Below are 25,727 nucleotides of genomic sequence, written 5' to 3'. Positions count from 1 at the left end.
AGAGGTGAGGGAAGGTGAGTGTGCTGGAGAGGCAATCATTTAGGGTCCATAGCCTGACCCCATGCAAGAGCCAGAGTCTCACGAGGGGCCTGTTTCTATGAGAGATGGACATTAGTGTCCCTTCCAACATCCACGAGTCATCATGTCACAACAGAGGTTCTGGAAGCAGGAGCTGAAGAGACTTATAGGAACAGATGGGAAAATAAATCACAAGCTTAGAGATATAAAGAAAAACTACAGAATTGTAGAAAAACAAAGGAAACCAAAGAAAACAGACAAGATAAAAATAGGAGAAAAGCTGCAGGTGTGAAAGTGTTCATTCCATGTTTTGATAGAGAAAGAAGTAATTTTCCTAAAGTGAACCTTTCAAAATTAAGTTCCCCCAGCTCCTCTGGCCAATACCACTGTATTCCTTTCACTTGTACCATTTTGCTTATATTACCATTTCATCGAATCTGTCCTGAAGCTACTCAGTAAAGAGGAGAATTATGTGACTTGAGCTGCCGGGTCTACTCACCAACTTTGGCAAAAGCTTCTCTGAGCTCCATCATTTCTTCATCGGACACTGATCCTCTCGCCATTTTTATTGCTTTAGGCAACAGATCTGCAGAAGGAAAAGAACAGAAGGAATGACTTCTGTGCATCTTAATTCTTAAAGTACCACATTAAGCAGCAGTCTCCATTTATTAAATGAAGAAATATCCCTCTGCATCCCTCATGATTTATAACTATCTTTCCAATATGTAAGAAATCGCCTTATGCTTAACGCTCCATGTGGTGGTCTCCAATTGGCTCTCACCACCTTCTCCTCTCCCTGTGTGTATAGAATGCTCCTCACATCAGGAGGTGGAGCTGATTTCTCTCCCCCTTGAATCTGGGCTGATCCTGCATCTGCTTTGAATACTGAGAAGGCAGTAGAAGCCATGTCTGGGACTGGAATCTTCTGGCGCTTTCCTTTTGGAATGCCCGTTCTTAGGATGTTCCCTCTTGGAAACCAAGTGCCATGCTGTGAGTAGTCCAAGCCACATGAAGAAGCCGATGACTGGGTACTTTGGTTAACAGTCCCTGCTGGGCTCCCAGCTGACAGTCAGCATCGACTGCCATGCACTGCAGTAGGGCCATTGGAGATGTTCCCACTGATTTGAGACCCTGGATGTCCACAGTCCCAGTCAAATCACACGGAGCAGAAAAATCACCCAGATGTGCCCAGTCAACAGAATCAAGAGACACGATAAAATGATTGTTGCTTTAAAGCACCAAGTCTTGGAGTGGTGTGTTACATGGTAATATACAACCATAACACTTAACTTTTACATAAATGTCTTTTTTAGAGATGATGTCATGTCACATCACATCTGTTGGCCAAGCCAACAGATAACTTTTATAACTTCAAAGGGAGTTTTCAAAGTTCTCTAAATATTTAGAGAAGGAGGAAGGGAACCTGACCCTCTAATAATTCATATATGGGAATCTGAGGGACTTTTGAAGTGTTCTTTTTTCAGAAAGGCTCGTCTTGCTGAGAAACCTAAGGCTAGCGCTGGAGTTATTCATTCTCCTTTCCCTGAGCTTTATTGCTGCCCTCTAGTGGGTAGAAAGACAATGAAACAGAAAACATATTCTCCATGCCCCTAGCTAATTTCACACCAGAATATTTCAAATTGGAGTTCCACTAAAGCTTGCTGGATTTCCTGGTGGGGAAGGAATGAGTGAGTGGGGTGGGAGTGTGGATGATGGGGTATTTTTACATGGAATTATAATTTGAGCATTTTAGTGAAGTTATTGATTTTTTAAAAATATATTTGTTGCAGGATATTGTTTTAAATGAATTTCCTTTCTATACATTCACAGCATTCTCTAGTGCTGTGCTTGTTCTCAGTGGCAACCAACAACCACAGAAAAACAACAGTTTTAACACTTCCACCCATAGGCCAAAAATGCCTTATGTTCAATTCTGCAAAGCCACATCTATTATCCACCAACTATTTTGTCATGTACATAGAGCAGTGGCTTCAAATTTTTGTTTCCCTCCAAATCCTTTGTTACCAGAAGCTTTACATGTAGATAAAAGCGAACAAATAAAAAGAACAACTCTGAGAGGCTTTGGTTGAAAAATCCCAAATGTCCCCCTGCCGCCACTAGCCCACTTCCTGTCACCTTATGTACCTGGAGGAACTCAAGGGAGCATGATTTGAAAGTCACAGAATCAGATATTGTTGCTATTTCAATTCCTCTACAAATATGTTTTATTATCCATAAAAATTTTATTATTTACCTTATGTATCTAAGAAGTTTCACTGGTTCTCTGAAGGAAGGTAAAACTGTGTAGAACTTAACCATACAAGCAAACATGAGTTACACAGCACAGTGACCCTCGGGGACAGGCAATGGCTAGCTGACTTTCTTGCCATCTTCACTCCCTTTCCTTTTTTTGTCTGTCTTTCTCTGTCTCCTTCCTCCCTTTTTTTTTTTTCATCCTTTCCTTCCATCCATCCTTCCTTCCTCCCCAACCCCCACCAAGCCTTGTCCCCAAAACAATTTGAGCCAGGTTACAAAATTACATCCAAACCTAAGAATTAAATGAATAAAATCATACAATTGTTTTTTTGTTTTTTAATATAACTTTTTAAAAAAGATTTTGTTTATTTGAGAGAGTGAAAGAGACAGAGAAAGAGAGAAAGCATGAGCAGGGGGGAGGGGTAGAGGGAGAAGCAGGTTCCCCACTGAGCAGGGAGCTCCCGATGCTGGGCTCGATGCTGGGATCATGACCTGAGCCGAAGGTTAGATGCTTAACTGACTGACCCATCCAGGTGCCCCCAAATCATGCAATTGTTAAGGAGAAATAAACATGGGCAAAATAAGATAATGGCAGGGAGGAGCTTTATGCCTCCAAATCCAGAGTTAAGACTGCACATTTTGCTAGAAGGAGGCTGAAAATCTAGCTCCAAGTTCTCTAGAAGCTAATGCAAAAAGGAAAATGTCATCAGTTACATAATTCACTCTATCTATATAAGCCAAAGAAACCAATTTTTTTAGGGCTACAGAACCGAGGTCTGATGGCAATCCCTTCACCCAGGCCTCAAGGAGAGGACACTTGTGGGATGCAGTAAACACAAGCTTTGTGTTTATTATAATGTCTCTCAATGAAATCTGATGGCATAAATATATGTATTCCCATTTTGTAGAACAGGAAACAGAAGCTCAGAGAAGTTAGGACACATATCTCAGATCACACAGCCAGGGAGAAGAGCAGCCAGGATTCCAATTCTCAAATCTTTTCTCTTCACTCACGCTATCTATTCAGGTTCAATGCCTTTACACTTGTGTTAGATATTCATTTTGTCCACTCATTCGCTCACTTAGCAATTATTCATTAGTCGTCTAATATGTATACTCCATGGGAGATTTAAAAAACTATAACAGAGAGCCTATCTAGGTGTTCTAGCTTAGGAAGATCATGCTTTCACGTGTTAGGAAAGCAAGTCTTCTGGGTTAAGAAATTAGTACATTAACTTTGTACCCTTTACTAGATCCTTGTGACTAATTTGGCCAGGCTCTCCCTTATGCCTTTACAAATATTCCCTACAGACATGAAGAGAAGGCTCTCCTCCATCCTACTTTAGCAAGATCTTTGATAAAGTCTGGTCTAAAGCCACTTAACACTTCTTCGTTCATGGATGTTCATGGGATTATAAGAGAAATTCATTCATTTACAAATATTTTCTGAATGTCTACTATAAGCCAGGTACTGCCCCTCCTTTCAGGCAAGGGACATCTACATTGACCTAGTTACCCTGAAAGCATGAAGCAATGTTAAAGGTAAGGAGAATGAATGGGATCTCTGAGCCTTCTGAGCCTAAACTTAGCCCTATCCTTTGACATAGAGTTTTAGGTTGTAGAGCATGGTAAGAGACCGGTGAAAAACACAAGTAAAGGTAAAAAAGGAGATGATATTTTAAGGGTCAAGAGCGGGACCAAAGAAGAAACAAAAGAGTTATAATATTAGGTGAGAAAGAAAATCTAAAGATCATGGTACAATGAAAAAGTAGAGAAATGTTTTAGCATAGAAATTGCATGGCCCATTCAAATTAAAGACCTAGAAAGGGAGGTAAAAAAGCATTATTTTAAAACCATGTGATTTTTAAACCATGGCAAGTAGGTCAAGATGATAAACATGAGCATCTGGAGAACTGTATTTTTCTAAGAGATTTATAAATGGGGAAGATCAACTTGGAGAAGCCATATAGTCAGACAGTCGTCACATTTTAAAAATCCAAAATCCTTCAGTGGTTAAAAGCTAAAGGAAAATTTATTTGAAAAGGTGAATTGGACGGGGCGCCTGAGTGGCTCAGTTAAGCATCCAACTCTTGGTTTCACCTCAGGTCATGATCTCAGGGGTCGTGTGAGATGGAGCCCTGCATTGAGCCCCATGCACTGGGCCTCCATGCTTAGTGGGGAGTCTGATTGACCTTCTTTCCCTCCCTCTGCCCTCCTTGCACCTTTAAATAGATTCATACATATATACAAACTTTAAAAAGGTGAATTGGAGAAGGAATAGTCAACAGCCCAAGTTACTGTGCTACTGTGTTGTTTTGGGGTGTAAGCATGAATATCTGGAGCGGGTCTCATTTACTATCAGAATGAGCAGTAAGTCCTGGAAACACAAGCCAACTTTTAGAGGCAGAAGGAACTTAAAGAAATAATTGATTACAACTCCTTCATTTTATAGATAAGAAAAAGAAAGTTTTCATGAGATGAAATGCTTTGTCTATGTACATGTTCTCGAAGCAAGGCTGGAGTTTTAAATGTAGTTGCTGGTGAGCAGAGCAGGAAGAGGGTGGAGGTACCCTTAATAGGGCCATTAAGGTCCATAACTGAGAAGAGACCCTTTAACTAAGTGAACCAAACACGCAAATGGCAGCATGTTCACAGAACAGAGAAGCAGGAAGAGGAGGGAATTAAAAACACGCAGATCAGACCGTTTCTAAGAAGGGTATTGCTGGGGTTAGAATCAACTATTAGGTACTTTACACAGTCTATTAATGTGTTTTTCTGGAAAAAACATACCCACTTCATGCCCATTCGAAGGTACGGGTTATAGTAATGGTAGTCAGATTCATAAGGATAGTAAGTTAGGGTTTCAGTTTGCAAATTACTGGTACCACGTTGGTGGCAGTCTCTGGAGAGCTTGCTGCAGTAATGGGATGTGCTGAGCCATTTGGAGCCTGAGAGAAGTGGCTGAGGAAGGCATGTTCCTTCCCGGTTCCACTCTACCGCTCCTGCGTTAACTGCGGCCCCCGTTTGTTTTTTCCAGTTTTACTGAGAAATCATTGACATGGATCACTGTGTAAGTTTAAGGTGTACAGCATGATAGTTTGATTTACGTATGATCAGAAGAGGTTCGGCTAACATCCATCTTCTCCTACAGATACAATAAAAAGAGAAAAAGAAGAAAAGAATAAAGGGACTATTTTTTCTTCTTGTGATGACAACTCTTAGGATTTGCTCTCAGCAGTTCTCCTATATACCACACAGCGGTGCCAGCCATGTGCATCGCATCCCTAGGACCTGTTTATCTTATAAGTGGAAGTTTGTACCTTTTGACCGCCTTCCTCCAATCTTCCCTCCCCCCCCACCTACTTTTAGTAACCACAAGTCAGATTTCTTCTTCCGTAAGTTTAGCTCTAGTTGTTTTGTTTTTATTTTTATGTTTTTTTTTAGATTCCATATATAAGCAAGATCAGACAGTATTTGTCTTTCTGTCTGACTTATCTCACTTAGCATAATGCCTTCAAGGTCCATTCATGTTGTCGCAAATGGTAGAATTTCCTCCGTTTTTATGGCTGAATAATACTCCATTGTATATTCTTTATCCCTTATTAATGCCCTCCTAGAAACCATTTTAAGGTCTCTTGCAAGTCAGTGGTGAATTTTGGAACCCTGTTTCTGAATCACTGCCCAAATCATAAATCTAAGAAGACAGACTCAAACCATTCATCTAAGTCACATTTGGCTGCTAGTTTTCCTGCAAGCACTTAGATTTATTAAATCAATAGCTATAAAATCCTAAGACATTTGGCCAAAGAAAGTACTGGCTGTTCACTTTCATAAGATTATTTCTAAAGTCCTAAGAAAACAAAATAACCCCCCAAATTGCAAAAGCCACAAAACCTGCTCATTTCTTTTTTTTACTATGTTATGTTAATCACCATACATTACATCATTAGTTTTTGATGTAGTGTTCCATGATTCATTGTTTGTGTATAACACCCAGTGCTCCATTCAATACGTGCCCTCTTTAATACCCATCAGAGGGCTAACCCATCCCCCCACCCCCCCACCCCTGAAACCCTCAGTTTGCTTCTCAGAGTCCATAGTCTCTCATGGTTCGTCTCCCCCTCCGGAAACCTGCTCATTTCTTTAGGTCAGTGAGTTTTGAGTCTCAGCTTAGAGGAGGCTGGTATTTTCCAGATCAGTAGTGAAAGAGAATTTCTGATAATGACTATTTAGATTAAAGGAACCTGACTCAACTTCCCTAAAGCTGGAATACAGAAGCAAGGGTATAGGTAGGAGGTTACTATAGAACAGTGCTGTGGAATTTACAGAAGGAAATACATTCTCTAAAAATAAATGCAAAAATGTAAGCTGAATTTTCTCTGAGGAGTTTCCCGACTGATAATGAAAGGCTGCAGAAAAGGATGGGAAAAGGTGATCGGCCCAGAGTGAGATGCTCACGGGCTAGATTCCTTTCTGAGAGGGGGTAGCGGTGGGCTGGTCAGTATTTTGGTTTGCTATATTGATGCCCAGTTATATAACTGCCAGGATCAGGGAGGCATCTGTAACCTGGCATCACATTGCCTAGGGACTCTTTTGAATGTGTCCTACTTTTCCTGCAACTTGACACACTGGGTAAAGTAAAACTGGAAACTCAGGACCCAGATTCCTAGCTCTACCTCAATAATTTCAATACGTAGGCAGGAGAAAACTATACAACTTCCAAACATTCAGTTAATAATCCAAAACAACATGTAATCGAGAACATCATTAATACTGCAATCTTTAGTGCTAGACTATGCTGCCTGAAGTAGAGGAACATAAAATACACAGGAGTCCGAAGCAAAATACCCCTAGGTTTTTAAGAAGCCATCATGATAAACTTCTATGAGACAAGGAAGAAGCTTTGCTTCAGGTAATTCAGTCCCCTTCATGTTACAAAGTAGCCCACTGCAGGGGATCTAACCACCACCAGTAATTTACTGTATCTTCTTGGGATACCATTCCTCTGTGGAAGAGATATTCCAAAGTTTTACATAAAGGATGATTCTGAAAATGTTTTCTAAAAATGACTTTGTTTTTAAGAAGCCAAATAATGATAAATAGCCTCAAATACAGATGCCCATTTAAAGGAGCTCTTACGAGTTCTTTTGTCAAGTCAAAATCTCCTTTGGATTGTCTTTTTTCTCCCTGCAGATACACTGATTTGCCCAAGGGCTGCTCCAGAGCACAGAACTCATATCTCTGTGGCCTTGGGGATAAAGGTACAGAAGGAGTGGGTGGGGGCACGGACTCAGTGGCTCTCTTCTCTAGCTATCTTGGGCCCTGTAAACCCTCACGGGAAGCCTGCAGGTGAGATTACTCTAAACCTAGTGAACATGTTGTTCTGGGAGCCTCTGTGGTCTGATCACGGTTGAGGGGTTTTGGAAGCTGTATAAAGCATAGCACATAGAGCTCGGTTCAGTCACCCACCACGGACTGCCCATCTCCCCGCCTCCCCTCCCCCAGCACACCCCGATGCCACCTGTTTTCTACCGAGTTGCTCAGAGCCATTACGGATGTGACACAGAGCAAACCTCTTGCAAGCTGAGGGGATACTCGAGGCTTGGGGTTGTGGAGGCCCTCGATGCCTTGTCATCTCTCTCCTTTCCTAGGGTATAGACAATGATGCTCCTGGTGTTAACGTCTTGAAAATCTGCAGCTACCCTTCATTCTACATTCTACCACAAGGACTTTAAGATCCAGACGCTTCCCCACTGAAACTTCAGGGTATCCTTGGATGGTTTCAAAAAGCTGAATATTATTCCGGACTAGCAGATTATCTACTATTCAATTATCTCAATATCAGACACCATCCGTTCATTCACTGTTTGTTTAATCATTCATTCTTTCTCATCCTCTATGAGTATATGTGCAAAGCACTGCTCTGGTAGCTGGACTATGAGCATGGGGGTCACAGAGCCTCGGGCTTCAGGAAGCCCACAGTTAAGTGTCAGGTTTCAAATGTGATGCAGAAATTATAGCTCACTTATTGCAAGATGGTTAATAAACACAAAAAGTTTTGAAGATGGAAAATGAATAAGTGAAACAGGGCTGTGAGGGGAAAAAAAAAAAAAGACTAGCTAAGAGTAAGAAATTAACATAGAAACTTACCAAAAAATAAAAAGAGCAAACATCTGAATCAGCCATGCAAAAAGGTATCCAGATAATTTATACTCTTGTACACCTCCAAGGAAACCATAACCAAAATAACCAGCAGGGAGTGGGACAAAGTGCCCAGTATGGGGACCTGGGAGACCTAGGGTACTACCTGTCTGTGGAATATCGGGCTCCGATTTGCCTCCTTGGGCCTTTTGTTTTATCTATAAATTGTGAGATGAAATTCCTTCCATGTTAAAAGTTCCCAAAGTCTGGGGCGCCTGGGTGGCTCAGTCGGTTAAGCAGCTGCCTTACGCTGGGGTCATGGTCCCGGGGTGCTGGGATCGAGCCCCACATCAGGGTCCCTGCTCAGGGGGAGCCTGCTTCTCCCTCTCTCTCTGCTGCTCCCCCTGCTTGTGCTCTCTATCTCTCTGTCAAATAAATAAATAAAATCTTTTAAAAAAATAAAAATAAAAAGTTCAAAAAATCTATTCACTAGCTGGTAAGTGCACAAGTTAGAGCCCAGAGAAGGTGTATTTCAAATGGGCCCAGAAATAGGGGGAGGGGTCATCAGGAGCTGTGGCAGACACCCTGGTGGGCCTTCTCTGGGAGGCGCCGCCTCTGAAAAGGACCCAGCATCTCCCAGCCCCTCCTGGCTCCTGCTCTTACCTCAGCAGCAGGTAAATCTCTGTCCTCGTGCATTCTGCTCACTGACCAAGGCGGATGCCCACTACTTGGCTGCTCAGCACAGAGCAGGGAAGTTACCAAAGCAGCACATGGGGACCTGCTTTCTGAGACGTCACCTGTGAACAGCTTAAGACCTGCTGATCCAGTTCACTCCCAGTTTCTAGGCAAAACTGTATGCTAAATGTCCCAGAAAGAGAGCCATCTACTATTTTCTTAAAAATATCCAAATAAGGAAACCCTATAACCTCTCTGGTGTCTCATATCCCTACCTGTAACCTAAATCTTTTCTGATACGATTAAAGCTTTCTCTCTCTTGGGCTATTCTCAGAGGGAATTATAGAAGCTGCTCAATTCATAAAAATTCTGTCACATGCCTTAGTGCTCACCACCGAGCCTTTTAAAAAAAATTCTTTTAACCTGTTTTTGGGGGGCTTATCTTCAAACCTTTAACAGTTTTCTTTGCTATATTCTGCCAACTTCCTTAAATGATGACATAAGAAGAACAGAGTCATAGAATGTAGAGGTGAAGGGACCATAGAGATTATCTGGCCACTGTCTTCCGGCCACAGAGGAGTGAAATGACACCCCAGTTAAAGGATGCTGTCACCAGGCTCACTGGGACCGGAGTCCAGGCCTCCTTATTTTTCCTCCTTGTAAGTTTTCAAACTTAAGAGGTAATGCTGTCCTTTAAGGAAGACCTGCTCAATATACAGTAAGAGTAATTCCTCCCATGATTTCAAATATTTAATAAATATAATTTCCTGTGGTTCCTGTACATGAAGAAGAACTTAGTCTAGGTATTGAGAAGGCATTGTCAGGCTACAAAGGTCCTAGGTCCTCGGCTACAAACAACAGGTGCCGAATCCTATATACAGGTACTATTGGCACCTTCTAGGTTATAATGACCAAGGCTAGGCAAACAAATTCTTCTGGGTGTTTTTTCTTGACTTTGCATTGAGGCCCTCTGATTTTCCCTCGCAACCAAAATAGCAAACCACATTAAAACAACTCACCCCGAGGCACAATGTTCAAAAGATAAAATGCCCGAATCACAAATACTAAAATGACACCTTCAGGCTTCTAAAAACAATCTGCATGGCTTCAGACATTCTGTTCTGGCTGTTGGGTGGGGATCAGTGAGCTCTTCCACCTCTGAGCTCTGGTCCTGACCTGGGCGCATGGCTTCTGCATCCACACCCATCTCTTCCAGCAGATTATGAGATCACAAGCTGGAAGTCTGGACCAGAAGTCATCTCATGGAGCTGCCACATGGCAGGTAATCAGGTGAATGAACAAACCCACTAACTGATGGCATACAGGGCCTTGAGAAGTCTACTCTCACCTCCTTTGAGGAGTTTACCGATAATATTCTTGTGCACATGCTAAAAATATCCGTCTGGGGGAAAGGGGCAAATGCCTACAGCAAGCAAGCGAGTGCTTTGAATTTCGTGAAACCATTTTGCTGGAAGAATGACTTTGCGGAGTTGATCTGGGGACTGAAGAGAGGCTAATGTCCCTAGGCAGTCTTCGACCTGGCCATGGAATGCTCCCTGGTCCCGCTCCGCCAGCCGCCAGCCGTGGGTTTCTGCCTGCGGCAGCAGAGCCTGGCACTAAGCCTCTTCAAGCTGTTTCTATAAACCCTGCTGGCTGCCTGTGATGCTTGGCAGTGGGTCTCTAAGTACAGTGTCTGACTTTGAGCAGAGTCCTGCTGAGGTGAGAGGAAAGGAACTGTGGAGACACATCAGTGACCAAAAGGAGAGTGAAACCAGCCGGGATGCTCCCAGAACCAGGAGCACCTAGGAAGTAGTGAGGAATGGGTGCTAGAGTTCCCCTGGACATAACTTGCATAGCACTATCTGGACTATGAAATTCATCCTCTGGTAATTCTAAACATCTGCTACGAAACAAATGCATGTATCTGTACATTTCTTCTTTCAATAATTATCTGCCAAATACCTACTCTGTGCAGGTCCTGGGTTAGATGCTGGCAACACAAAGATTAGATGTGGCCCCGGTCTGTTTAGTACAGGGGAGAGTGGATTCTAGTCACTAGAATACAGAGGGAAATTTAGATCCACAGGAAGGGGGAAAAGAGCTCTCCCCTGGAGAGCCAAGCATGGCCCCCACAAGAAGTGACATTTGACCTGGATTTCCACAGATGAGGAGCTGCTTAAAGATCAGTCTTTTTTCTTATTCATGCAGGATGATTAATCCTTATTCTCTCCATAGAATGTTCTCTCCATCTATGTTGGAGTCAGAGAAAACAATAGCCAGAGGACAAATGGGAAGGCCAGCTAATGTTTACTGAATGGTTATTCAATGCTAAGTGTTTTATATGCATTATCACATTTAACTTTAGCCACAATCCTATGGAGCATTATTATGATTTCCTCTTTATAGATGAGGGAACTGAGATTTTAATAACAGGTCCAGGGTTACCTTGCTATGAACTAGGGAAGCCTTACGCTTACACCAGAGCCTGGGGGTAGGGGAGAGCACCCTACACTACCCCCATGCTGTAGGCCAACACAATGTAGGTCTTACTGGAGGCAACCTTTCCTTGTGCCTGTGACCACTGGGTTTCTGTATCTTAAAGTTCTCTGTTCTCCTTTGGGGTTACTCAGCTCTGACCTCATGCTAACGAGGGACACACACCCTTTGCAAGATTTTACCTATGACTAGGGCTCTTCCTGGGCTCTTTTGAGAAGTTCTAAATGTTTCTTCTCTTCAATTCCTCACCATCTGGAGCGAAGAGTTAAGAGCGAGAACACCACCAGGGGGTCTTGCCCGTTCCTGCCCATGCCTCCTGCCTTTGGTGCACAAGGGATCCTCTTCGCTAGGAACTCCACACCTGTCATCCAATCACATTTCATAAAGCACTGGCCTTCTTCTAGGTGCTGGAGATGCAAAGATGAATAGATGAATCCTTGCTCTTACAGGACACCCAGTCCCGTGAAGGAATATGCCTATGCAACTCAGAGGCCACCCTGACCTTCACACTCGAAAGGGGTTATTATCATGGTGCTGTGGGAGCACAGACAGGAAAGCACTTAACTCTGCCCCAGAAGGAAGGGAAAGCTACCCAAAGAAGGTGATGCTAACCTTCACTGAGCTACATCTTAAAGAACCAGCTGGAGTTTTCCAAAAAGAAAAAAATGGAAAAGGGCCCTCCATTTCTCCCCACATTGGTGCCTCCCTTATCCATGGGGTATACGTTCCAAGACCCCCAGTGGATGCCTGAGACCACAGATAGTACCAAACCCTATAAATACTATGTTTTCCTTTATATATACACAACTATGATAAAGTTTAATTTATAAATTAGGCACAGTAAGAGACTAGCAATAGTAACTATTAGAACAATTCTAACAATATTCTGCAATAAAATTTATGTGAATGTGGTCTCTCTCTCAAAATACCTTATTGTACTGTACTCACTCTTCTTGTGAAGATGGGTGATGATAAAACGCCTACGTGATGTTCAGATGAAGTGAGGGGAATGATGTAAGGCAGCCGTAGGCTACTGTTGACCATTGACCTTCTGAAAATGTCAGGAGGAGGATATTCTGCTTTCAGGACCGCAGTTGACTGTAACTGAAACTGTGGAACGTGAACCACGGATAAGGGGGGCTACTGTATAAGAGAAAAGAGCCCTGCAAAGTGAGGAGACAAGCAGGAGAAGATCACCAAGGAAGCTGTTGTGGGTTTGGCATGACTGGCCCAGGAGGCAGCTCCTAGAAGAATTTGGGCGAGAGCCAGCATAGTTGCCTTCCTCACTAGCTCTTGTTTCCAGAAGAAAATCCTTGGTGGTCTAGGCTCTCCTTGCTATCTTCAGTCACAATGCTTATGGCATCCCCTCTAGGTAATACACTCTCCAACCTCCTCAAGCAACAAAAACACCTAGAAGTCATTTTGGTTTGTTTGTATGGACATAGCTTCCTCCTCATATCACCATCTCCCATCTAGAAAATACAGCCATGCAGAGTGAGGAGGGAACTGGATATGTTATAAAATGGGAAATGGGGACTCGGAAAAGTGAAGTTGCTCCCCAAAGTCTCACAGTGAGTCAGTGATTGGTCTGAAAAGAGAACTAGAGCCTGGAGAATGCTAGTTTGGTCGAGTCAAGATATGGGAAAAACAGAAGTCCATTAACATTTAAACTAACTAACAGATTAAAAACAAACAAACCCGTGAGATGCAAAGTCCATGAAATGTGCTTTATATCTTAGGTATGTAGATGGAGAGGAAAACATGGGAGGGGGTTCTTCTCCCACACCTTTCAAGATGGCCTAGGCTCCATAATCTACAACTTCTCCTATTGCTACCACAGGAGCTGCCTTTTTCCCAGTCCAAGCCAGCAAAAAGGCATGTCAGGCATCCCACAAACCTCATCCAAATGCTAATGATCTTATCTTCCTTTGGGAAATTATATGTATAATTGTATACCTACAGTAAACTAAAAAGCAACATGGTATGGTGAAAAAATGTTGTTTCTACGCAACTGCTTCTTGCTATGTATTTCTGCATTCCTTAAGTTTTCTGAGCCTCAGTTTCTTCATATGCTCATATGTTAGAAAAAAGGATATTAGCAATGCAATTTACAGTGCTCACTCCATAGGGTTGGGTTAGAATTCAATGAGACAAAGGGTTTAAACTGTATATAACAGTGTTTGGTGAAGGAAGGAAGGATGGAAGGAGTTAAGAAATGAAGGGGAAAATTAAAAAAAAAAAAAAGAACTTTCACAAAATTATCCTGGGGAACAAACTCAATTTCCACTATAAATTGTATCAAATATTATGTAGAGTCACCACCTAAAATCCACACTTAACTGTATGTATGTTGTGTGTGTGTGTGTGTGTGTATAAATCTAGATTTCACATCTATGTTCGATCTTCAAATGTCCTGAGCTTGGCTTGTTTGGGCTTTTACCACATTTCTCATCCAGAGTCCTTGAAGGCAGTTTCAAAAGGTATTACAGAAGTGATGGATGCCACAGACGAGAAGCGGACAGCATTGGTACTGACTGATCTCAGTGGTCAAGGGGCTCTGGGCTTAGCCTCGCCTGAAATACTGACGGTGGAAAGTACCTACTAACAGTTGAGGAAGTGTGGACAGAGGAGGAAAATGCACAGCAATCTTAAAAGGCTGACCACACCCACCATGAGTCACAAAAAGCAATGAGACCTGTGGGTATGTGTGAGAAGGACCATAGGCCAATGCCTCCTCAGGCTCAGGGGTTCACCAGTACCCGGGGACTGACTCTGTCAGCCCCAACTCTACTTCTATCCGCTCCCTCATTCTCCAGGCATTTTCTCTATTACCGCTGGAGCTGGAAAAATACCGAGACAATGTGCAGCCCGCATTTGTATATTAGCAATGACAACAGAGGCTTCTATTTATTCTTAATAATAGAACCTACCTCCTTTCCTATAGGCTCCTTGGGGTAGTTGTTCTAGAATCTCTAACGACAAGCTCATTCTCACAAAAAACAAAATGAGGACTAACAGATACATGGGGGCAGGAAATTTGTATTAATTTGATGGGCTATACTTATCTTTGCTCTGTTGGAAGCCACGGTTTGGTTGGCAAATATTTACCAATACCAGTTGACAACGGGATTTGTGATAACATTTCTTTTGTCAAAATTTTAAAACACCTTTAAGAACCTGTGACTATAAAATGGGAAAGAGGCAGGGTGTAAATCTTGGTTCTGGCACTTCCTGGCTCTGGGACCTTGGGTGTCACCTTCCCCAAACCTCAGTTTGGTCATCTAAGAATAGGACCACATCAACTTTATCCAGCTTTTGTGTGAAAATGTTAAGAATAAATATATGTCAAGGGTTTAGCACGACACCTACTAAATAGTAAATAGCAAGGGCCCATCAGTCCACAGTGATGCGTGTAGTAGAGTGAAGTGTGCGCAATGGCTGATGGCAAGGAGAAGTGGAAGAGGAAAATGAGCCCACGAACAGACCGAGGAAACAGATAGTACTTTCCCCCATTTTACAGATGAAGAAACTGAGACTTGCTCAGGCTCCACACTTAGTACAAGGCTAGAAAATGCATCCAAATTTGCTCTCCCTCTGTATACCAATACCACGTTTCACGCACAGAAAGGACAGTCCGACTCACAAAGTTTAAAAAACTAACATTATATACAATGTTAAATACAGTATATATTATATACATTCTATATGATCACCAGACAGATGAAGTATTGCAATTGCCTTTCTCTGCGGTCGTTGGAAAGAAACAAAGAATCAAGGATATTTTGATGAAAAAAGTGTTAATTTGAAAGACAACGGGGAAGGGAAAAATCTGAAAAATGTCTCAAAGGTGACTATCGTGTTCTATCTTTCCAAAGGGAGAATTTTTTTAATGTTTATAAAGCACTGGAAACACCAGGGAAAGTTCGTTTCACATTTTTAAGATGAAGAAGGGGGGCTCAGTAATGCCTAACAGCATAGATGTCGCTCATTGTGTTCGTCCTTTCACTTTGCACATATTACCCAGATTTCTCCTTAGGGGCCCTCCTGGTGAAAATAACCTGAGCTGATGATGTCAAGGAGGTGTAGAGGACCCATGTTCGAAAATGTTACACCAGAGGTTAACAAAGATGCAATCTGAATTCTAAATTTTACCTGAAAAATGACAAAAGGAAGATGTAAATTTTATACAAATACATCTGTGTGCCTCTTAACTTCGTATATTCGGATACACGCTTGCATAAATCTGGGTGCTGACTGCCCAACTGAGGGATCAAAATGCAGGCTCTTGTTTAAATGCAAAGTAATTATTCCATTAATTCACTTCCCTCTTCAAAGTACAACCAGAGAAGAAAGGAAAACAAATTATCCAGGAGATTGCAATTCACATGCATAATTAATTGGCCTACAGAATTTGGTGTCTTGGCTTTTCTGCCTGTGGAGAACATAATCTCTTCTCCACTTTAGCTCAGCCACTCAGGAAGAGAGAGAGAGAGAGAGTGTGTGTGTGTGTGTGAGAGAGAGAGAGAATATGACAGAGAGACAGAGACAGAGAACCTCCATCCGTCATACAACTGATGCTGGACTGAAACAAGAATCAAGGCTGCAACCACAGGACTGTGGCTTTACTAGATGCTCAATTTAACATTTTAGCTTGTCTTTCCCCCAGACAAAAACTAATGACCATATTTGAGAAACAAGCCTCCTTTTAACTTATAAATGGGGCTGACGCACATGTGTGGCTCTGAAGTCAACCAAAACTTATTTTAACTTTAAAAGTGGGTCACTTTTTCCCTCTGTTTTTCAACTCACAATTAAAACACTCTCATTCTTTCCCAGTTTGTAGGAGACCTGTATTTGGCCATTACTGTATAATTATGGGTCTATGTGCTTTGGTGTAAATACTAAATTATTTATTTATGTCAGTCAGTCACAGAAACCAGAAAATGTGAATACCACTTGACTGAAAGTATTCCAACCTTCTAAGACTGAGAACCTTTCCAAGCTTTTGAGGATAGAAGTCATGTTTTGTGACCAACTATACTATATACTATATACTATATATACTATACTATAACTTGGTAGAAACTAAATACTCAGTCAAGTGCATAGAGGTGCTGGGTAAATACTGATGAGGATGATCGACGAAGAAGTAGTCTGTTTGATAAAAGCCATTAAAATATAGATGCACTTATTTGGGATAAATTATGATCATTTGAGCTCAACTCAAGAGCTGAGGTACAAATAAGCACCATGGTCTGCTGCCTGTTTATTCCAGGAGAATATTATTTCTCCTGGAATTCAGCAGTTATACAAAATTGATTCAGCTGTGGAAAATTAAAGTAATAAGATATTTGAATGCATTAACTTGTCTTCAAATATGAAGATAACACCCGTAACCGCTTCACAAGATTGTAGCGATGACTACATGCATCAGTATGGTTAAAAACACTTAGGAAAATACTCAATCCAAAGTGAGTAGTATGTTAAGTGTTAGCTATTATTATTAGGGTGAGAAATTGAAATTCTTCCATTCCCCCCTCTGCTGCTTGCTGTGTCTTATAAGATGGAGAGATGATGAAATTATGGGGAAGACTGATGTAATCACTGAAACTGGCAAACCAAAACAATGGGGACAGTCTGACAGATTAAGGAAGTTGATCGAGGAGGGAACTGAGGAAAGGCACAGGAGATGCCCCGTGTTTGCTGCAGCTGGGGGGGAGACGCCCTAGAATGTGGATATCTAATCTGGTGGCAACTCCTCAGAACTTCAAAATGGAAACAGTGTGAAACATACTTTTTTTTTAAACTTAAAGTTTCAAAGTTTTGTTTTTGTTTTGTTTTTTTTTAACATTTAGTTGTTTATTTTAGAGAAAGAGTGAGTGCGGAGGGGGAGAGGGAGAGAGAGAGAATCCCAAGCAGACTTTCCACTGAGTGGGGAGCCCGGTGGGGCTCGATCCCACGACCTGGAGATCACAACCTCAGCCGAAATCAAGAGCTGGACGCTTAACCCACTGAGCCACCCAGGTGGCCCGAAACAAGAACACTTTTGATTTAAGCACATTGCCATCTGGCAAAATAGGGAAACTTGAAACTCTTGGAATCTGTTGACAATGGTTAGTTCTGTATTTTGATGGGGCTCTAATTCTAATTTTTATGCCCGCAGGGTTCAATATGCAGATGGCATAGCCTTATTTCAGTTGATGATTTCTGGGGGTTGGGAAACTAGCTGACAAAAAACCCTAAAGAGACAATTAGACTAATATAAATAATGTCATTCTGCTATAAAATCTTCTATTAGTCATAAAATCCAGAGCCTTCACAATCTTACTTTCTAAATTGTGACTCTTCATTAATATAATCACATGAGCAAGTTTCTTAATTTTATTTCATCTAAGCTGATATAAAAATTTGTTTGCCCTTTCTCCTGTATACATTAAGGGCCTTTATTTTGTAAGTAACAAGGAGAAGTTGACTTGAGAACTTTCTAGAATAATCCAAAGTAATTAAGCAAAAGTTAATGATATCTGTTCCCATGTTTTCTGTCATCAAAGAAGCCCATTATCGGTGCAATAATTTCGGTAAGGGTAGTTAAGTTTTAGCTCAAAGAATGTTTTTAGATTAAAATAATGAGATTATAATTTTGTCTGCTTGCTGTAGTCATTGGACAATTTCTTAAATACCTTGAACTCAAGGTCCATTTAGTGCTTTGAGGCTAAAATGAAGAATAGTGTTTTGGCAAAGAGGAAGCATGGTCGAATGCAAAATATTGTATGATTACTGTAGCTTCTTTCATGGCAGTCACTGCGGGAACTCAGTAAATATTAAGTTAATAAGTGAAGTCAAAGAAAAGACTTCTGTGCATATCTCAGGAGCTGAGAGAAAATACTAGTGACAACTTTTCAATTCAGTCAATGTCATTAGCGCCTCCCATGTGCTAGGAGAGCTAGAGAAGGGGCTCAGGCTGTCAGCAAAAAGGACTTGGCGCTAAAACAGTGTGATTACTGCTATACTTACTCTAAGATCAAAGCACTAAGCAGGCACGCACAGAAGAAACCGTTAGTGGGGGCAAGGAAGATGGGGGAAGGGTCCAGTAAGGAAGACCTCAAAAAGGACACGTTTCTCGATGTAAGCCTTGAAAACTGACCGTAAGTTTTACAAATAAAAGAAAGCGGTCAGAGCAACAGTTGGAGCAAAAAGAAGTGAAAGAGCATGGAACTTTCTGGTGGCTTGTGGTCTTGTGCACCCAGAACGTGGCCAAGAGAGGATGGGGGAGAGCCAGAGAAGAAGGAAGTGACAAGAAATAAGGTTGGGGAAGTGGTTGAGGCAAGCTGGTGAAGGCACACAATTCTTTAGTAAAATTATACATTAATTAAAAGAGAATATTTCTTTATTATTATATGAAACCCACAGTGATATAGCTTACTTATAAAAATAAAAATGCTTCTGGGTTTACTGTGAATTTTTTTCTTTCTTTCCCTCTCTCTCTCTCTCTCTCTTTCTTTCTCCCCCTCCCTCCCTTAAAATTATGAGCGCCAAGATCTCTTCAGTCAGCTTCAGAAATAAAAGCCTCTAATGATCTACGTCTAGGAAAAAGATGCTGGTGTGGAAGAGGGGATCTAAAATAAACAGCTGCTTATAAAGAAGCAATATGGAGCTGAACATCCTGGCTATCTACCATTCCTCGACCCTCCAAATGCCCAGTGACCTTTGGCCAGTTCCTTCCATGGTGAGTCCACGCCTCAGGTCTAAGGGCGGTTAAGAGAATTACGTGAGATAATGCATAAAGACTGGCTGCATATATTAAGTACATATAAATATTATAATAATATTATCACCTGTCTTCTTTAAGTAGGTAATATTTGAATGAGACTTGTCCACCTCCTCCCCTTCTTCAAAGGGATTGGAAAAAGAATTATAAATGAGATTAAAATACTGAAATTGTTTGCTAAGTTACCGATTGTTTCGAGGCATACTCCCCTTTATAAACTAAAGGAGACAAAATTTAAAATGTGACAAAGAAAAGCATCCCTGAGATAGCTAATGAAAAGTCCCACCATAGCAGTGCTTGCTCAAAGGACAAGACCCAGAAGATTTTTCCCTGATGTTACTGGGGGTGAGCTGGAATGAAGAGAAATGGATATTTTGTAACACTTGAACAGTCTAAACTTGATTTAAATCAAGAGAGTTTTTTTCTTATTTTGAATTAACTTTTTCACATTCCATTTTATTTCCTCCTGAAGTAAGGAAAATACTGACATACCTTCACATTTTAATTTATTTTGTTCTCATTAACATTTTTACTGGAAATAAGACAGAGCATTTTTTTAATTTGTTCTCTTCTGGGATTCAGGTCCTCCTCTCCCAATTCCACATTCTTGCTAGTTTGAAACCATTCAGGAAAGATGTGTAAAACAATACGGACAGCCACATTTTGCAACTTTCAGAAATTCGCATTTATAGGCAAACGACTAATTCCATTCAAATTTGCCTGTGCAGATGTTCTTTGAAAATTTTTATTTAATAGAAACCAGTTTATGATCGATCAATTTATGTAAATTTAAAATTAAGACATGGCGAATAAACCACCCTTGTCAACTGAGTTTTTTTTTTTTTAAGTTGTCCTGAGGAAATAACTTTAGAACACAATTTGCTCTATTGAATAAGAAAAATTGGGTTTTGATAAGCATCCTGATAAATTAATCCATTTCCACCCCAAATGGCTTTTTCTGTTTATCATCTGTCGATGGTTCTTAATACCGTTGAATAGGATAATTAAACGAAGGTTGATGCTACAAGATCCAAAGTCTATGTTTCAACAGAGCTTCTGGAGTAAATAGCCCATATCAACTCTATCAGAATTTCTGTTATAGACAGAAGCCTTTCATCCAGACCTTAACAGTCATTTGGTCATAAGCCTAACCAATAGTTGAGACAATTCTGCAAAAACAGTACAGTTAAGCAAGGCAAATTACTTTTATTTCTACAGAATAAATAAAGAAGAGGCACCTCGGATGCCTTGTGGTTATTAAACACACCCATTAAAAACCGTTGGCGCCAAAATCACACAAATACCGAGTAACACACTCAGTAATGTATGACTCAAGATGTTAATATAACCACTCAAGTACTGTAAAGAAACTTTTAGAAAAACAGAACCACAGGAGCTAAAATTAAACTACTCCCACTAGGCCAACGAGCAGCACAATCTAAGTGATCAATATGCACTTTCCTGAAAACATTTTAAGGTAGATAAAATCACAGTAAATAGCCTCCCTGAAATGGAGCAAGAGAAATAAATCAAAACATGGTTTGGTTTGAAAGGGGGGGAAAAAGAAGAATCATTGTTTTGGGGGGTGATAGCTGTGGGTAACTAGAGAAGCAGCCCTCCCCCCGCCAGAAAACTGAGGGGTCCCACTCTGGGCAGCCACACGAGGTGGCTGCAGCTTGGTGGGGCAGTTAACCCGTGGCATGTCTCACACAGGGCTCGGGTGACAGGTGCTAGGGTCTCAGGCCCCTGAAGGCAGAACCCACAATCCACAGAAACAGAGCCGCCCAACGAGCAAAACATCGTAAGCGCTTAGAAACGACAAAAAGACATGAAGAAAGTTTACCTTGTAGAAGAACTGTCCTTAGTGGTACCGGTGTGTGACCAGAAACCCCCTTCTTTCTGATCTGCAGAACAACTTTGTCAAACCCGGGTGTGCAGTCACAAGGCAGGAAGTGACTAGAATGACAAATCATCAGCCAGGAAAGAAATAGATTTTGTCTTTATAAGGACATTTTACCGAACTTTTTTTTTTTTCTTTCATGTCTCCTCCCCCACAGGAATCACCTGACAGAACAGGTCACACTGAAATTCAGAAGTTTCTTACCACTTCCTCTTTATAAAGTATTTCTCTCTCTCCTTCCCTTTCTTTCTTCTCTAGCTGTCTCTTAGGCTCTGGGCTGCTTAAACCTGTCTGATTTCAGATAACAAGGCAAGGTCAGCCTGCTACCTTTACTAGTTGCTCTGACCCCCGGCTGCAAATGCAAAGCCCAGGTGCCTGGCTACTTAGAGCAAAGACAAACGATTAGTGGAGTAGCCAGGGGGGAAAGGCGGCAGGTACACCTGAAGCAAACTAAAAAGGATTTCCTTGGGAAAGCCCCGCCCCAGCCAAAACCTAACCTTGCTTAAGCGTCCCTGAACAATGATCTTATTCGAGCAAACAAAACAAAATGGTCTCTTTAAGGGGAAGGACCTACAAAAGAAAGGCCGCTATATTATTTACGCATTCTTTTATTTATAGAACATCTATGTGCTAGGGATCTCTTTAACCCAATTAAAGATTTCAATTATTTAGATGCTTCCTATAAAGAGCACCGGTGGATCACACAGGCAGCTGCTGGAGTTCAATGGGTAGCTAGATTCCTTCCTACAGACCAGATTTATTTTTTGAACGCACATTTTATAAAATGAGCAAGAGAATTAAAAAAAAATAAAAAGCTCTATTCTATGCCTAAACCCTGGATGCGGGTCTTGAGGGCAAATTCCCATTTTCAAAAGTTAAGTGCTCAAGTATCCATGGCCTCATGGAGGCTGTGAAGGTCGTGTTAGTGCCCGGAGTCGTGTTAACTAAACATGAAGCATCATCTCCAGATTGTCCCCAAACTGTGTGTGGTTCCAACGGTCAGCTGTTGAGGAATGAGGATTATGGCTGCGCTTCAATCTGATGACAGTGCTTGATCATTCTATATGCTTCTGTAGTTGCTGGGGGCCTGGGACGCAACCAGCGGGTACTCTGGTTGGGGAGCTGCCCTTATACTTCTTTTGCTTCTTTGATTTCTTCTCTAGAAAGTTCCTGCTTCTGACCTCAAATGTTAAGCCAAGATATTTCTGATTTATCTACTTCATTAGCCCCTGGTGTGGCAACTTCTTGGTCAGAACCACACAGAGGCCATCTTGAAGAAGAGGGTAGACAGAGTAATGGAAGAGATGTTGGAGATTCGGTCCAATCTGAAAGTGGTTCACCTCCAGAGAACTATCAGCCCTCTTGTGACTCCCAAGGAAGACTGAGAGGGTGAATCAGACCCTGTTTTCTCCATTGCATAATTACTCCCAACTAATAGAATGCAGAGGGGTCTCAAGAAGCACCTAAATTCTTTCGGGACACCAAAGAAACACCCGTGCATCATTGTGACCATACTGGTCCCACTACAAAGCAGCCAAATGCTAGTGGTTTCTACTCTGGTGGAAACAATCACCACTCTGGGCCCTGCAGTCAGACTCTCCAGATAATATCCTGATGGTTTGAGGATGAAAACATGTGAAACGTGGAGCTCCCTAATCTGGTTCTACATCCCAGGTTGGAATGATGAACGGAATGAAGACCCAGGAGTAACACATCATAAAGGGGAACAGAGACTCATTGCATTTACCTGGGAGAAGGAGAGCAGCTGCATCCTGATTCTACTGGTGCCTGGTCATTGGAGAACTGAGGAATTTGTGAAGAAGAGCACAATATAGTTGTGCATTGGTTCAACAAGCATTCAAGTGCCTGTTTGTAGGCACTGGTGCTTCAGAGATGAATATGGAACAATCACTGCTCTCAAGGAGCACATAGTCTAGTCAAGAAGAAGACCATGTATGTAAATGAATGACACCTGTTAGGAAAAGGGGTGCAAAGGGCCGCGGAATGCTGTGGCAGGTGCAGATGGGAGCAGAGCTGACACGGGAAGAAGGTGAAACACGTGTGGTGATACGAGCCGTCAGAGGAAGGATTCAGGATTCCAGACAACATCTAGTTTCTGGAAGATGAAAGCCACTGAATTGTGCCCCTTTATCACCCATTTGAAGGAGGCTTCTACTCGAGCACCAACTCAGCTTCGGCTCCACTCGGCCACCCACCGGCACCTCACCCACATCCTGGACTACTCCCTCTATCTGAATCACTTTGTCTGCCTCTCAGCAGCATATGCCTACCCAGATACCGGCAATTATTTAGGTCTCAGATCAAGGCTTTTTCAGAGGGTCAGATTTTATCACTGTCGGTGTTTAGAACAGCTTGTACATCATGATAAGAAGCAGAAAACTGACTTTGGTTTTACTACTATTTTTCTGTTCTCTACAGACCATGCACCTTTGATGGCAGACCCCAAAGAGGACCTCCCTCACCCTCCATCAGCCTCTACTGCCACCTCTGCCATTTCTTCACTGGCCTGTCCTTTGCTTTCCCTCTACCCCTGCTGCCCTCCCCTACTCCCCCACCTCTGGGCTGCTCAGAAGCCCATGGCCTCAGTCCCTAATTCCACACCTAATTCCTCATCAGCACTGGATGCTGCTGAAGCAAGTCACAGAAATACAGACTTAGAGTTCAATCTGCTTGCCTTCAAATTACTGCTCAGAAATACTTTTATTCAATGTCATTAGTTCCTGAGAGCAAGCATTACCAACCAGGTGTCTCTTGACTTCTAAAGTTATATGCCTAATTTTGTGTGTATGTTCTTCTTCCTGGGTTCATCATATTACTTATCGTCATATTAAAGAGATCACAGACCCCAAAAGTTACACATTTGTTCCAAACTCTCTCTTGCCTCAACCTCCCACTCCACCCTCCTGCATCCTTTCCCGCCCCTTATTTACTGAGATGATCCAAGTCATCTGGCCCGAGAGTCCTCACCTAGCCTCCTCTGCTCTCACAAGATCTATCTTTCCCTCCTCTTTCCATCTGTAAAGGAAGAGGTGTTCTTGTGTCTTCTCAAAGTCAATAGTTCCTCATTTTAATCCTAATCTTGTATCTTCTGTTTACTTAAATACCTTGCTCCGTCAATGACTGCATATTTTTCTGGCATCTTTAATCTCTTATACTCCCTTCACTTCCCCTTCATGCATTGTGGAATGGGTACAAAGGGAGGAACACCTCTGCTTCACTCCCTTGTCACCTCTTCCCTCCCCCACATCTCTGATGGGTAGAGAATGAAAGTAAATAAGATGGGCACAATCTCCGCCCTTCTAGAATGTCCCCTGTAGTCAAGGACACGTGAAAAAGCAAGAAGTACTCAGAACCATGAGATGAAAAGCAAAGTGCCTGTGGGAACACACAGCACTAAATCTAGACTTGGGGTCAGGGAGGCACACAGAGAGCAGAGTGGCGTGGTTAAGAGGAAAGATGGTGGGCTACTTGTCTGGCGTCAAACCCCATCTCTACAGCTGTACTTGTCATGTAACCTTGGGCAATCACTTCATTTCGCTGGCCTCAGTTCCCTTATCTAGAAAATGGGGATAAGAACAACATCTATTTTATATAATTGTTGTGAGGGTTAGATTAAATTGTTAGATGTAGTGAACACAGCAGAGTGCCTTGCACATAATAAATGATATATTAAGTATTAACTAGTCTTTTAATATTTATACCAGTCTCTGGACTAGACTCTGCCCCTACATTATTTCATTTATTCCTCACAATGGCCCTTTCAATTACGTTATTTTTGTGTTTCCTTCTTTTTTTCTTTTTTTAGTATAGTTTCCAATTCTTCAGTACCTCTTTGCTATGGAATTCTACCCTGACATCTTTGCTGTGAGACTTTTCAGGACCTCCTACTAGAGAAGGTAGAGTAAGTAGGGTAAACCCACCCAGGCTTACTTCATGTAACTTGCTGGGAACAGAGCATTAATTAGAATGTTATCAGACGAGACACAAACAGGGGTCTTGAATATGCTTACATGATCTGACATGGTCTCTTGCACGTCTGACCTTTACTATGAAGAAAACACACCCTTGTTTAAGTGGAATGAGGAGATGCTTGAGGCCAACCCGAACCCAACCCACAGCCCAGGGCAAATCTAGCTGACATTCTGAAGCAGAGCCATCCTGGCTGACCCATAAACCTAGGTTTGTTGTTGTGAAAAAGGTGAGATTCAGGAGTGGTTTCCTATGCAAGCTTGTTCCAGAACACGTGACTAGTACTGCCCCCCCCCCCCCCCCACCGCCGACCAACTATTTATGACTCTGCTGCTCCTGGCATTGCCAATCATCCTTACTCTGCTCTGTTTTCTACAGAGTTAACACCATCTAGCATGCAATATTTTAACATAAAGTTTATTGTCTTCTCCAAAACATAAGCTCAACTTTGGGCAGATGTTTGTTTGTTTATTTATTTATTTA

The 25,727-nt window shown here is 41.9% G+C and overlaps 1 protein-coding gene across 2 annotated transcripts in view; it reads right to left on the bottom strand.

Moving 5' to 3' along the window:
- Positions 1-23,181, bottom strand: part of LCP1 (lymphocyte cytosolic protein 1) — a 54,488-nt gene extending 31,307 nt beyond the window's left edge. Inside the window, exons 1-3 of one of the 2 annotated variants that reach the window (XM_081814926.1) lie at positions 23,002-23,181; positions 21,198-21,310; positions 518-604 (exon numbers count right to left, since the gene is read on the bottom strand). In XM_081814926.1, the coding sequence (XP_081671052.1) occupies positions 518-581 (64 nt within the window). In that variant the 5' untranslated portion in view covers positions 582-604; positions 21,198-21,310; positions 23,002-23,181. Of the gene's footprint in view, positions 1-517; positions 605-21,197; positions 21,329-23,001 lie in introns of those variants that run through there. The other variant, XM_081814925.1, reaches the window with a different exon arrangement.
- Between the last annotated feature and the right edge of the window lie 2,546 nt (positions 23,182-25,727).

This window comes from Leptonychotes weddellii, chromosome 3 (assembly GCF_054177405.1).
Source record: "Leptonychotes weddellii isolate Sample4059 chromosome 3, ASM5417740v2, whole genome shotgun sequence".
Classification (NCBI taxonomy): Eukaryota; Metazoa; Chordata; class Mammalia; order Carnivora; family Phocidae; genus Leptonychotes; species Leptonychotes weddellii.
The sequence above is the reverse complement of the archived record's forward strand: the minus strand, read 5'-3'. Positions and strand labels throughout refer to the sequence as shown.